Consider the following 14279-nt stretch of genomic DNA (forward strand, 5'->3'; position numbering starts at 1 on the left):
TTTCTCCCCTTTTCAAGTAACCAACACTCGACTCATCTCACATCTTTTCTTTCCAAAACACTTGAGCGTGCTGTCTCTGATCAACTTTTTCGTTATCGCTCTCAGAACGATCTTCTTGACCCTAACCAGTCAGGCTTAAAGACTGGTCACTCAACCGAGACTGCTCTTCTCTGTGTCATGGAGGCTCTCCGCATGGCTAAAGCTGACTCTCTCCTCTGTTCTCATCCTCCTAGAGCTAACCGCTAGATCTAATTTTCTCCACCCTCTCAGTGGTGGAGAAATCTATGCACACTCTTGGATTGCATCCTACCTGGCAGGACGCACCTACCAGGTGACGTGAGGAGGATCAGTGTTTGCACCACGTACTCTCACTACTGGTGTCCCCCAGGGCTCGGTTCTAGGGCCTCTCCTCTTCTGTCTATACACCAAGTCACTCGGCTCCATCATATCCTCACATGGTCTCTCCTATCTCTGCTATCACCCCCTCCCTCTCCCCCAGATATCTCAACTTGGATTTTGGCCCACCACCTCAAGCTCAACAAGACGGAACTGCGCTTTCTTCTGGTGAAGGCCTGTCCGCTCAAAGACCTCTTCATCATGGCTGACAACTCCAGTGTTGCCCTCCCAAAGTGCAAAGAACCTTAGCGTGACCCAGGACAAAACCCTGTCGTTCTCTACAAACATCAAAGCAGAGACTCTTGTCCCCTCCCGTCTGGACATCTGCAACTTTTGCCTTGATTGACCCGCCAGGTAATCAGCTTTCCCAGATAGGGTTAGGAGGCCCTCATAGATGGTGATGATATCCGTCCTCAGAGGAACCGTCATGATGATTAACATTATATCTGCCCCTACCTTTTTAATACACTTTCTGAAATAAGTCTCTTTTCTCCTAGACTACATCCTCACCATCACCCACTGTCTATGGCCCATGCTGTTGTGGGTGGTTGTTTTCAACTAGGCTAGGTTTTCTGCATTATAGTATGTGTAATGAAAAAGCAGCAGGCTGTGCTATGCTCTACAGTGGGAATGGGATGAATGCTACTGGGGGTCTACTATGAAGATGACAAGCACTCTGCTCTCCATCTCTTTCAGTATCTGTCTCTCTCTCTCGGGCTGTTTGGACAAGTGGCTATGGAAGTGAAGGAACAAGAGAGGCACAGAGCCACTCTATAAGCACTGCATTTACTGATGGTCTGGGAACCTCCAATCTCTGCCAAGACTGAGAAGGGAGGGAGGGAAGTGCTAACTCAAAATGACACAACTGGGTTCTAGTTTAACAACGTTTACTTTGGTGTTGCACGGTACACCGACCCTTCGGTACTTATTAAATACTAGAACACGAATAACGGTTCGGAACTAGACGTTCTATTACTTTCGGTACTTCAGTCAAATCTGTCTCACATCATAGACTCGATCCATCAATCTGTATGTCTAGTAATTTGTCTGAATCTTAAGGGGGCCGTAGTAAGCCAGCCATGCTTGCACTTGCAGCTGACAGTGCAAGCCACTTTTGAGGAGCAAGCGAGAGGAGAGAGAATGCAGACAACATGGCTTCTTCTAAAGAAGATATCATACCTCCATGCCTGCAGCTTGTTGACAAAACTCTCCCAGAAGCGAGCTATGGGAATAATTTGCTTACAGAGCAGATGAGGGCCAGCCCACTGAAACAACTGAGCAAAAGTTGTTACAAAGCAGTGCAGTGCAAGAGAGGTTTAGTTCTAAAACAATCTATAAAAAGTAGTTTTTTTACACGACATTCGCATTGTAACATTCTACTAGCAACTACATTTTAATTATTTGTAAGTGTCAATGACGTGAATATATGAATACAAAAATATTTAACACCATGCATTTACAAAAATGTCTAAACCTGTTTTTGCTTTGTCATTATGGGGTATTGTGTGTAGATTGAGGGGGGAAAAACTATTTAATCCATTTTAGAATAAGGCTGTAACATAACAAAATGTGGAAAAAGTCAAGGTCTGAATAGTTTCCAAATGCACTATATATAATAAATGTGCTTAGTCCAATTTGTCATACCCCATCAGAACCCTAAAAATATGCTTGTCCTACTCAATTGTTTCGAAACAATGTAATTTTAAACGGATACCATTTAACCTCTGATTATGGATAACATTTCAATTTTGTATCCATAGCTCACCTATTTTTTTAATTGTTTTTTTTGTTGTTTTTCTTTTTTTGTTGAGTGGTTACATTTCTCCACCTCCAATTCCTCAGCTTTTGAACAAAACAGTGGTTCCGTTCTACATCTTCATCATGCTTCATATTTCGGGGGACTTGCGATGCAAAAGTCCCTCCCGGGTTTAACTCGTCATCATACCTCTGACTTTTTATTATTTAGCACGCAACTCTTACACTGTTTAAGCTAGAAATGCTGTTGCAACTTTAAGGTACAGTGGGGCAAAAAATGCTGAAAGACCCAGCCTAGTTTCATCTTCAATGCCCTTGCTGATGGAAGGAGGTTTTCACTCAAAATCTCATGATACATGGCCCCATTCATTCTTTCCTTTACATGGATCAGTCGTCCTGGTCCCTTTGCAGAAAAACAGCCCCAAAGCATGATGTTTCCACCCCCATGCTTCACAGTAGGTATGGTGTTCTTTGGATGCAACTCAGCATTCTTTGTCCTCCAAACAAGACGAGTTGAGTTTTTACCAAAAAGTTATATTTTGGTTTCATCTGACCATATGACATTCTACCAATCGTCTTCAGGATCATCTAAATGCTCTCTAGCAAACTTCAGACGGGCCTGGACATATACTGGCTTAGGCAGGGGGACACGTCTGGCACTGCAGGATTTGAGTCCCTGGCGGCGTAGTGTGTTACTGATGGTAGGCTTTGTTACTTTGGTCCCAGCTCTCTGCAGGTCATTCACTAGGTCCCCCCGTGTGGTTCTGGGATTTTTGCTCACCGTTCTTGTGATCATTTTGACCCCACGGGGTGAGATCTTGCGTGGAGCCCCAGATCGGGGGAGATTATCAGTGATCTTGTATGTCTTCCATTTCCTAATAATTGCTCCCACAGTTGATTTCTTCAAACCAAGCTGATTACCTATTGCAGATTCAGTCTTCCCAGCCTGGTGCAGGTCTACAATTTTGTTTCTGGAGTCCTTTGAGAGCTCTTTGGTCTTGGCCATAATGGAGCTTGGAGTGTGACTGTTTGAGGTTGTGGACAGGTGTCTTTTATACTGATAACAAGTTCAAACAGGTGCCATTAATACAGGTAACGAGTGGAAGACAGAGGAGCCTCTTAAAGAAGAAGTTACAGGAAATCTTGCTTGTTTGTAGGTGACCAAATACGTATTTTCCACCATAATTTGCTCATAAATTCATTAAAAAAATCCTACAATGTGATTTTCTGGATTTTTCCCCTCATTTTGTCTGTCATAGTTGAAGTGTACCTGTGATGAAAATTACAGGCCTCTCATCTTTTTAAGTGGGAGAACTTGCACAATTGGTGGCTGACTAAATACTTTACTGTATGTAGACTAGCCATGACCAGTGTGATTACATAACTTTTTTATATAATGTATACATTTTAATTCATAAGTCTAAGCCACAGTAGTTTAGCTATTAGATTTTAAATTGTAAGACTTAAGACGTAAGACGTAACTTTCAATAAACAGCTAATATTTTGAACACTTCCAACGTTTTGTCTAACTTGTTGGAGAAGGTGCGACACTTTCATCTCCTTCTCCGCTATTCAAACCTGTTCACGGAACAAAAATATCCCCTACGGATCTCATGAAACAGCAGTTTCAGTAACTGCATTAACACCTTTTCCCCCATCCGTTTCCAAACAACTGTCGTTTTGCCCACTCCCCCCGAACAAGTCAGACAAAAACAGTGTATAAAATCTTTCTCTGCTTTTCAAAACTGAAAAAATATTAGGAATAGCTCCGACCAATCAATAGATAATGCTGTTTTAGTAACACACCAACTGATCTCTTTCTAGATGCAGTACGTCATGTCAGAAGCTAGCAGATTCATTATTTACCAACAACAACTGCTAATTCCAATAAAATGACATCAGGTTTTGAAGTTCACTTTCCTTGCTTTGTCTAACAACACTATCATGAATCTAGCAAATACGTTTTGTGGGTCAGATTTAGGGTCATGCAAAATAACTGATTGTTAATTAACAAACACGCACGCATTAGGAACATCTATGGGCCATTCAAAACATATTTAATTTAACTGTTGACAGCCTACTGTGCACCCAGGAAAGGAATAGAGGAAAGAGAGGAGATGGAAATGTTGGTGAGATACTCTGTAGGTAAAGGTAATGTGTCAAATAAACATGTAGGTTAGCTCCGTAAACTGCCCTGCACACTCAATGAACCAACAGCATCACCTAGGCCTATATGTTCTCTCCCAGACTCATGGATATTAAGTTTGGAGCACAGCATAAGGAAACCAGTCCATCCAGTATGCATAATAATACACACTAAAATGTGATTACTAGAATTAATGAAACCAATTATGAACCAAATCAGTTTTTTTTCTGCTGTGTGTAACATGTGGTAGGCTATGTATTGTATAACAGCACAATCATTTTAATTCAGGGTATTTTTTGGGCTTGGGCTATAATATGTGCATGGGTGTTGAATGAATCACCTTAGAAAGTGCTGTCCATTTCGGTGTTCAGCTTTGAAACAACATCCACAAAGGCCATGTTTCCACTCAGTTTCGACCTGTTGTTGAAATTCTTTCTTCGAATTGATAAATCACCGTGAGGCGAGTCAAAAAAAAAGCAAGATCGCTGCAACTCCCCAATGAGCTTGGGAGGCGAAGGTCGAGTCATGCGTCCTCCGAAACATGAACCGCCAAATCGTGCTTCTTAACACCCGCCTGCTTAACCCGGAAGCCAGCAGCACCAATGTGTCGGAGTAAACACCGCTCACCTGACGATCGAGGTCAGCCTGCAGGCGCCTGGCCCGCCACAAGGACTTGCTAGAGCGTGATTAGCCAAGTAAAGCCACTCCGGCCAAACCCTCACCAAACTCGGACGATGCTGGGCCAGTTGTGCGCCAACCTATAGGACTCCCGATCATGGCCGGTTGTGATACACTGCATTGAAGTCAGAGTGGTTAGAGACGAGCTCTGTGTGACCTGATGATCGTTAGCCATGTCCAGAGTGCGGTCAAGCGGAATTTGACTGCGGTCATGACTGTCGGTGTGGCGGTAATAAGGTCCCTGCAACAGACCTAGTTAAAGTGCAGTACTTATTTAGTTTAAAAGAACAAATGTACTGTATATGTTAGCATTTTTTTTACACTGGCTTTAGCCATAGAGGGAGCAGGCCAGCCAAGGCAACTGTTGCGTAGCAACAACTACTGACCACAAACCCACAACTGACAAGGTAAAAATCTGTTGTTTTGCCCCTGAAAAAGGCAGTTAACCCACTGTTCCCTGGTAGGCCGTCATTGTAAATAAGAATTTGTTCCTAACTGACTTGCCTAGTTAAATAAATAATAAAACAGACAACTACTGAACAACACAACTAATGACCAACCACATAAATACTAACCAGTTTAAGACTAGGGATCTCCCTGACCAAAAAGAATCTTGGTCGACCTACAGCTGTTTGTTCTTTAGACCAATCAATTGGTCAAATTTATTATTTAAAATTATTTATTTAAAAGTGTATTTTTTTATATAGATACACCCTGCATTGTGCCGTTATTGTAAATAAGAATGTGTTCTTAATTGACTTGCCTAGTTAAATAAAGGTTAAATACAAAATAAAACATTTGGGAGGAGCAAGGCGATGTGGTACAGAGCTCGCTTTTGCCTCTGCATGCCTCTGGAGGCTCTGCAATTGCATCACACCCTCCATATGTAGTCTCTGACCACATTTTCGGATCAAGCATAAATTGGCGTTTAGCCTAGGCCTCCGCAATGGATTTGTTTACTGAGATGGGCGCAAATATATATATTTGTTACTGCTCAACTAAAACATTCAAGGTCGACCAACAGTCTAACGACCAAACAATAGGCCAGTTGACTAATTGGGGTCAGAATACATTAGCATACATTAGCATAACATCACCAAACCCACTTTCTCATGTTCAGGCTAACCTAAATAAAAAATATTTTAACATTTTAGGAACTGTAATAATACACATTTCCATTGAATAACTCCACAACATTAACTATTGAACCGTTCAAGCTAGAGGCACCAAACCAACTCTCACATGTTCAAGCTATTCTAACTTCAAATTTGTTAACTTTTATGAACTACAATTATATACATTTCCATAATAAATACAATTAAAACAATTTTAATCCCACTTTATAACACAACAAAATGTGGAAAAAGTCAAGGGGTGTGAATATTTCCTGAAGTCACTTTAGCTAAATAAATTAGCTAGATTTTGTTTGTGTACTGCCATATGTTAATAACATAGCTATGTTTGTCACTGGTATGGGCTAGTAAATATCCTAAAACAAGCTAAAACCGGGGAGAAGGAAGAGAGAATTCCATTTCTGTTCCATCTGCTGCTTGCTTGCTAATGTTCACTCATATGTATTTACACATGTAATTACATTTATATTCTATAAAGATTGTTGTGACTATTGTAGAAAAATCCTCACAGTTGTTCTTTATAGTAAAAAGTGAAGTGCCATTTACAGCTTACTGTGTACAGTAGGCTACAGGCAATACATGTATGTTCCTCCACCATGTGAGTTTACAAAAATTACAATCTTGTGTTTGTTCGGGGCTTTCCGGTAGTCTTCGTGGATTTTATATGCAGGGAGCATAGATTGTACAATTGTAAACTAACAAATCATTTTTAACATCACAACCCATGTACAGTATATTAGTTCATATACAGCACCAAATACATACATATCTGTTATAGTCCATTATCGACTACCTGGACTTTTAACAGAATTTAAATGGAATTGACCCCAAACTCTGTCACATACAACCCCTCACAACACCACAGAACACTAACTTACACCCCCCCACAAAATACTCACGTTAGTTGTCTTTTTATAGTAATCAATGTTGTGGACGTCTCTGGCCAGGCCAAAGTCTGCAATCTTCATAAAGTTGCTTTCTGTGACCAGGACATTCCTCGCTGCTAGATCTCTATGTATACACTGGATGGAGAGAAGGAGATAAAATAGGAGAAGGGGAGAAAAGATAACAGTGGTAATTGTGAAAGGGCAGGGGTGGATGGAGAGGAGAGAAAAAGGTTAGAAAAGCAGAAGAGGGTAGAAGAAGAGAGGAAAACCAGTGGAAAGATTGGGAAAAGGAGAAGAGAACATGATACAGTTACTTCATTGTGCAAATAAATACATATGCAAATGCTAAAATACAAGCAAGCGATGCTAATAAATGCTTTTATACTTTATACGTGTAGTAACCCAAAAAAACACACACATTCAACTAACCACATGCTACCTAATATACCATGATGACATTGCACATGCATGAGAAACAAGCCTGAATCTGAAAACTATTTTTGACATACATAAGTTGTTTTGTGTGCCTAGGTGTGCATGTGTGTCTCTGTGCATGACTGCGTGCCAGAGTGTGTGTGTGTGTGTGTGTGTGTATGTGTGTGTCTTAACATACTCTGTGATTGTATGCTCTAGCCTCTGACAGATTCCTCTAGTGAGAGGGAGCGTGATGGAGTGTTGGGCTATGTGCCCATTCCCTGTTGTGAAAAATATATTCTTCAGTTGTCTGCACAGAAAGGCTTTGTGTGATAGCAAGAGACAATGCTGGGATTTGGATAGAGGGCTAGAGATGTGTTTTTAGGAGACAATATTCCCACAATCAAATCAAATTTTATTTGTCACATACACATGGTTAGCAGATGTTAATGCGAGTGTAGCGAAATGCTTATGCTTCTAGTTCCGACAATGCAGTAATAACCAACGAGTAATCTAACTAACAATTCCAAAATGATAAACACACACTTTTTACACAATCACCTTTAGCTATAAAGCCCTATCACAAAGGCCCAGTGCAATGTCATGGAAGTCTGTCTACCAAGCAGAATGGTGAGAATGAACATGGTGTGTTTGTGTGTGGTGTGTGCACCTTCTGCGAGGCGAGATATTCCATGCCCCGTGCCACCTGGTAGGTACAGGAGACCAGGTCCTTGAAGGCGAGCTGTTCGTCTGAGCAGCGGTTAATATCGTAGGAGTACTCCATGCCAGGGGGCCTGCGGGCACGTAGGTACTCCCTCAGGTTCCCTTTAGAGGCATATTCCACTATCACATACAGAGGGCCTGACACACACAAACAGAGAGAGAGAGAGAAAGAGAGACACACACTCATTTAGGACTCAACCACACTGACTGACCACTGCTTTCCAAAGTGGAGAGGAGAGAAGTAACCGAGTCAAGCAGGGATTTTGGGCATCAGGATTTAAATGTTGACTGAAACAATTTGTGGGGGACAGTTCAAACATGGACTAATGACAAATATATGGGAGGGTAGAGTTCTGTTCAACACTATATTCATTGTAGGTGTGTGGGAGAGAACTTGGCAACTCTACTCTAGCAATACATTTCGGTGTGTGAGCATGCGCATGCTTTCTTGTTTCTCATTTCACCACAATGGAACCAAAGGACGTATTTGGGTGTTTTGGGAGCATTGTTTGTGTTTATTAATGGCCACCAAATGAAAAAAATGGCTGTGTTTTTCTGTGGCTTGATGGTGTCCGAACATAATCTTTTGTGGTGCTTTCGCTGTACATCCTTTTTGAAATCAGACACTGTGGCTGGATTAATAAGAATTTTATCTTTAAAATGGTGTAAAATACTTGTATGCTTGAGGAATTTTAATTATGTGATTTCTGTTGTTTTGAATTTGGCGCCCTGCACTTTCACTGGCTGTTGCGAGTTGGTTCCGACTAGACAGGTTAAAGGGATACTCCACCTCAGAAATAAAATCATGAAACTTAGGATTTTGTGAAAGCCTATGTTCTATCAGTGGTTAAAATAACAATTTCCCCCATGATTTAACTTCTAAGTGGTCTGTCTATGAAATCAGGAAATCGTGTAGAAACGCGTCATAGCTACATGGTTCTTGTCAGGGGAGATAGTGATAACACACTATCACATTTCATAATACTTTTAAAACAGTCCAGTCCAGATTGCCAATAGACGGTAAGGGCATACTTGTCTTGAATACGTGCATCTGTTTATTATCATAACAAAGTATATATTTCACTTATATGTGCTCAATATAAACAGTGTACCTAATTTTCCCAACTCAGTTTCTCCTTAAAGTTGCATCTTGCAATGCACCCTGTGTGTTTGTGGGAAATGCGGGACAGGGCCATTGTTGACATAGCAACATACTCTGCACTCGCTCTGGGGCAGAGACAAACTGCAAGTTTAACTCGTTGAGAGACTCCTACCCTTACAAAAATCTACCATGGTAGTACAATGAAAAAAATAAAAATGGCATAGTACTATAATGTTTTTTTGGTCACTACCATGGCAGGAAAATACCATGGTACTGTTGCAATACAATGGTATTTTGCTCCCTGGTAGTGAACCAAAAAACATTATAGTATCATGCTATTTTATTCATTGTAATACCATGGCAGGAAAATATCATGGTATTTGTACCAATACCATTGTATTTTCCTGCCATGATAGTGACCACAAAAACATTATATATTTTTGAAAAAATACCTATGTTTTGTACTAGCAGCATGTAGTGAAACATGAAAGCATGGTAGTTGTTTACAATGTTTACAGGTAAAGCGACCAAAAACATAGTAATTTATGGTACTCACAAAATGCAACATTTACTACTCACTCTGCAATGGCAAAGCGTAGGCCTAGTACCCTCTTAAACCCCTTTAGCTCAATGTGAAAAACCACAACACATTGTCTGGTAGTGTAGTGTACCTTCTTACACATTGGGACCTGAATAAGGTATGGTGAGAAGAATGAAGGGAGTCTGAAACCTTAGATTTTTTCAATAGTTTATCTGGTGCTTCTCTCTTCAATACAGTTTTCAGTTGGCTCTCCATCATTCAACTGACTTGACTACTCTTACACAGTTCTAAATAGCCAATATACTAAAAAAATATTTGTAAAAAGGTATTATCATCTTATCACATAGATACATTTTCAAAATCTAAATCTCAACATATCCCTAAAAACAGTAAGTTACAATGTTTCCCTTTGATTACACGTTCGTTGGTTCTGTCGTGACAACGACAGGCTAGCTTGACTGGCGCTAACTTTACCATCTATGCTAATGGATTTTATAAATGAATTAAACCATGAAAACATCATCCAAAAATAACTTATCATTACACTCGCTTAATTACACAGGATTTGAAACGTCAAGTTAATCACATGCTTTATAACTCGCTAACTATAATGATAACGTTTAAAATATTTAGTTTATATGGTGCTTCTCTCTTCAGTTGGCTCTCTCGTTCAACTGACTTACTAACTAGGCATATACAGAAAGTACTACCCCTTTTTCACACTAACTATTTCCCTTTTTCTTTTGATGTTACAGACAAACTAGGACCAACAATAGTAGCCTGACCTTATCAGAAACTTGTCCACACTGGTATATAAATTAATCAATATAATACCAAACAACCTCTTTTTACCTTGGGAGGTTTATTTATTTAATGCATTATACTGCCACAATTAATAAAGATGGTACCTTATGATAATTATTGTTACCATTTATCATAATTGTGCATTATGGTATAATGTATAATGCAGGTTAAAACCATTGTATTTCAATGATCCACATTTACCATGGTATAAATTATGCAATACCATGGTATTACTTAGGTGCATGGCAGTACCATCATACTTCAAAGCCAAAACCATGGTACATTTCCATGATTCAGACTATGGAATAAGTGAAAGTATCATAGTAGTACCAGGATATGAATGAAAGTATCCATAGTAGTATCATAGAAAAATATACCAAGGGTAAATTGATCGTCCAGTTTGTTGATGCCATTTTACAGCTAGCTAGCTCCACATGCTGATATTGACTTTGGTATTATTGTGTGTAGCTATGTTTGCTAGCTAGCTAGCTAGCCAGCCGGCCCAGAGAGAGCATTGCATTGTGGGTTTTGTCGACTTGAGCTGGAACAGATTTACACAATGATTTTCACATTTTGCTAACAACGTTGTTATAACGGCAAAAGGAAAGATTAGTTCACAAAAAATATTTGTTTTCGCACTGTTAATCCTACGAATTAGTGGTTTTGGGTGGATTGTCCCTTTAAGGTAAAGCCCCTCATACTCACCATCTTGTGTACAGGCCCCTAGTAGGTTGATGATGTTCTTGTGTTTCCCAATCATCTTCATCATCTCCATCTCTGACACAAGGTCAGACAGGTCTTTCTCTGTAGCATCGTCTGGAGGGGGAAAACAAGGCATCAATATACTGTAGAGGACAAAACAGACACACATAAAAAAAAAAATCACACACACACAAACGTATTCATGCATAGAGACAAGCGCACGCACACACACTACCCACATCTCTTTCCCCATAACCCATGACGCCCCAGCCCGTCTGTCCTACAGTCCAAGCAGACAAGCTTAATCTGTGCCGTTATTAAGCATGCTTCACTGACAGCGGTGGTCTAGATTACATTATAGCAGTTTGACCATTAAACACAGGCCTCTATTCTTTCAGCAGCCAGGGAATTAAAAGACATTCAGTCAATCTGAAGTTATTGTCTCCAGCAGCACATGAGTCTCTGTTTCATGGGTCTGATCGAGGCAACCAGTCAGTCAGACACAATGGCATTGGATTTATTCCGCTGTCAGCACCATTACCTGGGCCCCCAAGCCCCACCTCGACAACCCCTACATACAGGTACACACACACGTATGCACATATAGCCAGTATATGTAGTGTACATAAGACATAAATAAGTAAACACACCCATGTACACACCCCAGCCACAACATACACCCCAACTCAAACGTACCTTTCAGCATCTTCACGGCCACTGTGATGGCCTCCTTCGGCTTGTCCTTATCGATGCCTAACGCTTCAGCCATCACCACCTGGCCAAAGCAGCCCTCGCCCAATGGCTTGCCCAGAGTCAACCTGTAGAGGAGAAAAGGGGAAACGTTAGAGAAACAGTTCATGTTCAAACACCTGAGTCATATTCGAGAGAGAAAAGAGTGACAGAGAACAAGAGAGCGAGATTGAGAAAGCAATTGCAAGACGGAGATGAAGAGAACGAGAAAGAGAGGTAAACAGAGAGCGAACAGGCACTAGGCCAGCATTTTCCATGCTCCTCTCTCTCTCTCTCTGCCACTTCCTCTCCATTTCAATCAGGTTGTGTAAGTGCTTAATTGGCTCGATGTGGTGGCAGTGGACTGTGCCAGGGTGGTAGGGACATAATGCCCTGATACAGGATTGATCTGATAACATCAGATTCATTAATAAGTGCATCGATGACCACATCTTCATAGTGACCGTACGTATCCCAACCAGAAGCCATGGATTACTCGCAACATTCATACTGAGCTAAAGGCTAGAGCTGCCGCTTTCAAGGAGGGACATTAATCCGGACATCTATGTGAAACCCCACTACGACCTCTGACGAAACATCAAACAGGCAAAGCATCAATACTAGACTAAGAACGAATCCTACTACGCCGGTTCTGACACTCAATGGATATGGCAGGGCCTGCAAACTATCACGGATTACAAAGGGAAACCCAGCGGCGAGATGCCCAGTGACACGAGCCTACCAGACTTCTATTGAGTTTATTTACATTTTTTTTAGAGGGACAGGGCATATTTATCAATGTATCAGTAAAAGTGCTGGTTTTAGCCAGCCAGCAGATTTTCAACCCCAGTCCCTGGGCAGGTTATTAAAAACAATTACAATAACAATCCAGACAATCAGCAGTGAGCTCATTCAGGGCAACATAGGACAAGCGACACGTAGCATGCAGACAGAGCAATAGCACAAAAAGCATCAAAACAAAATACATAAAAGCAACAGTGTTTCCAAACCTAACAAGCTATGCTCGCTTTGAGGTAAGGAATACTGAACCATGTATGAGAGCACCAGCTGCTCCGGATGACAGTGTGATCTCGCTTTCCGATGTAATACCTTTAAACAGGTTAACAATCACAAGGTTAACAACCTCTCTCTGACCCAGTCGGTAATACCAACTTGTTTCATGCATACCACCATAGTCCACGTGCCCAAGAACGCCAAGGTAACCTACCTAAATGACTATCGCCACGTAGCACTAACATCTATAGCCAAGGAATTCGCTGAAAGACTGGTCATGGCTCACATCAGCACCATCCTCCCAGATACCCACTCCAATTCGCATACCGCCCCAACAGATCCACAGATGACGCAATCTCTATTTCACTCCACACTGCCCTCTCCCTCCTAGACAAAAGGAATACCTATGTGAGAATGCTGTTCATTGACTACAGCTCATTCAACACCATAGTCCCCTCCAAACTCATCACCAAGCTCAGGTTCCTGAGACCAAACACCTCCTTCTACAATTGAATCCTGGACTTCCTGACAGGCCTCCCCAGGTGGTGAGGGTAGGCAACAGCCAATCCGACATGCTGACCATCAACATGGAGGCCCCTCAGGGGTGGGTGTTTAGCCCCGTCCTCTACTCCCTGTTTACCCATGACTGCGTTGCCACGCATGACTCCAACACCATCAAGTTTTCTGACGACTTGACAGTGGGGCAGCCTATAGACAATGAGGCAGCCTATAGGTAGGAGTTCAGAGACCTGACAGTGTGCCAGGATAACAATCTCTCCCTCAATGTCAGCAAGACAAAGGAGCTAATTGTGGACTACAGGAAAAGAGGTGCGACCATGCCTCCATCCACATCGATGGGGCTGTAGTGGAGCGGATCAAGAGCTTCAAGTTCCGCCGTGTCCACATCACAAAGGAATTAACATGTTTCACACTAAGGCTGTGACAATCATGGAATTACAGGTGTCAGTGACTGGCATGGCATATGTACACAAGTCATTGACCAAACTGACAGCCAACAGGGGGCACACAACATAGTGCATATAAACAATGGAAAAACATTAGCGCAAATAGGCATAACTGTCTTGCTCATAGACTCAGGTTTTGGGAAGCAAATTTTCACCATAAAAAATATAAAGCATTTCATGCATCATCACATTTGCAGGCTTATGTAAGATCACACTAGAAATAGTCAGCTGAGTAAATTGGATAGTCATAACTTAGGCTAATAACTCAATCGCGAAAAATTCGATCACCA

At 41.3% G+C, this 14279-nt stretch overlaps 1 protein-coding gene across 7 annotated transcripts in view; it reads right to left on the reverse strand.

Annotated features, from left to right (window-relative positions):
• The window catches only part of LOC135510771 (fibroblast growth factor receptor 2-like), a 122439-nt gene that overhangs the window by 38438 nt on the left and 69722 nt on the right, over window positions 1–14279 (reverse strand). For all 7 annotated transcript variants that reach the window (XM_064931973.1, XM_064931974.1, XM_064931972.1 and 4 more), the window contains 4 exons: window positions 11978–12099; window positions 11285–11395; window positions 8080–8270; window positions 7008–7130 (listed from right to left, as the gene is read on the reverse strand). In XM_064931973.1, coding sequence (XP_064788045.1) covers window positions 7008–7130; window positions 8080–8270; window positions 11285–11395; window positions 11978–12099 — 547 coding nt within the window. The remainder of the gene's footprint in view (window positions 1–7007; window positions 7131–8079; window positions 8271–11284; window positions 11396–11977; window positions 12100–14279) is intronic.

Source organism: Oncorhynchus masou, chromosome 23, assembly GCF_036934945.1.
Source record: "Oncorhynchus masou masou isolate Uvic2021 chromosome 23, UVic_Omas_1.1, whole genome shotgun sequence".
Classification (NCBI taxonomy): Eukaryota; Metazoa; Chordata; class Actinopteri; order Salmoniformes; family Salmonidae; genus Oncorhynchus; species Oncorhynchus masou.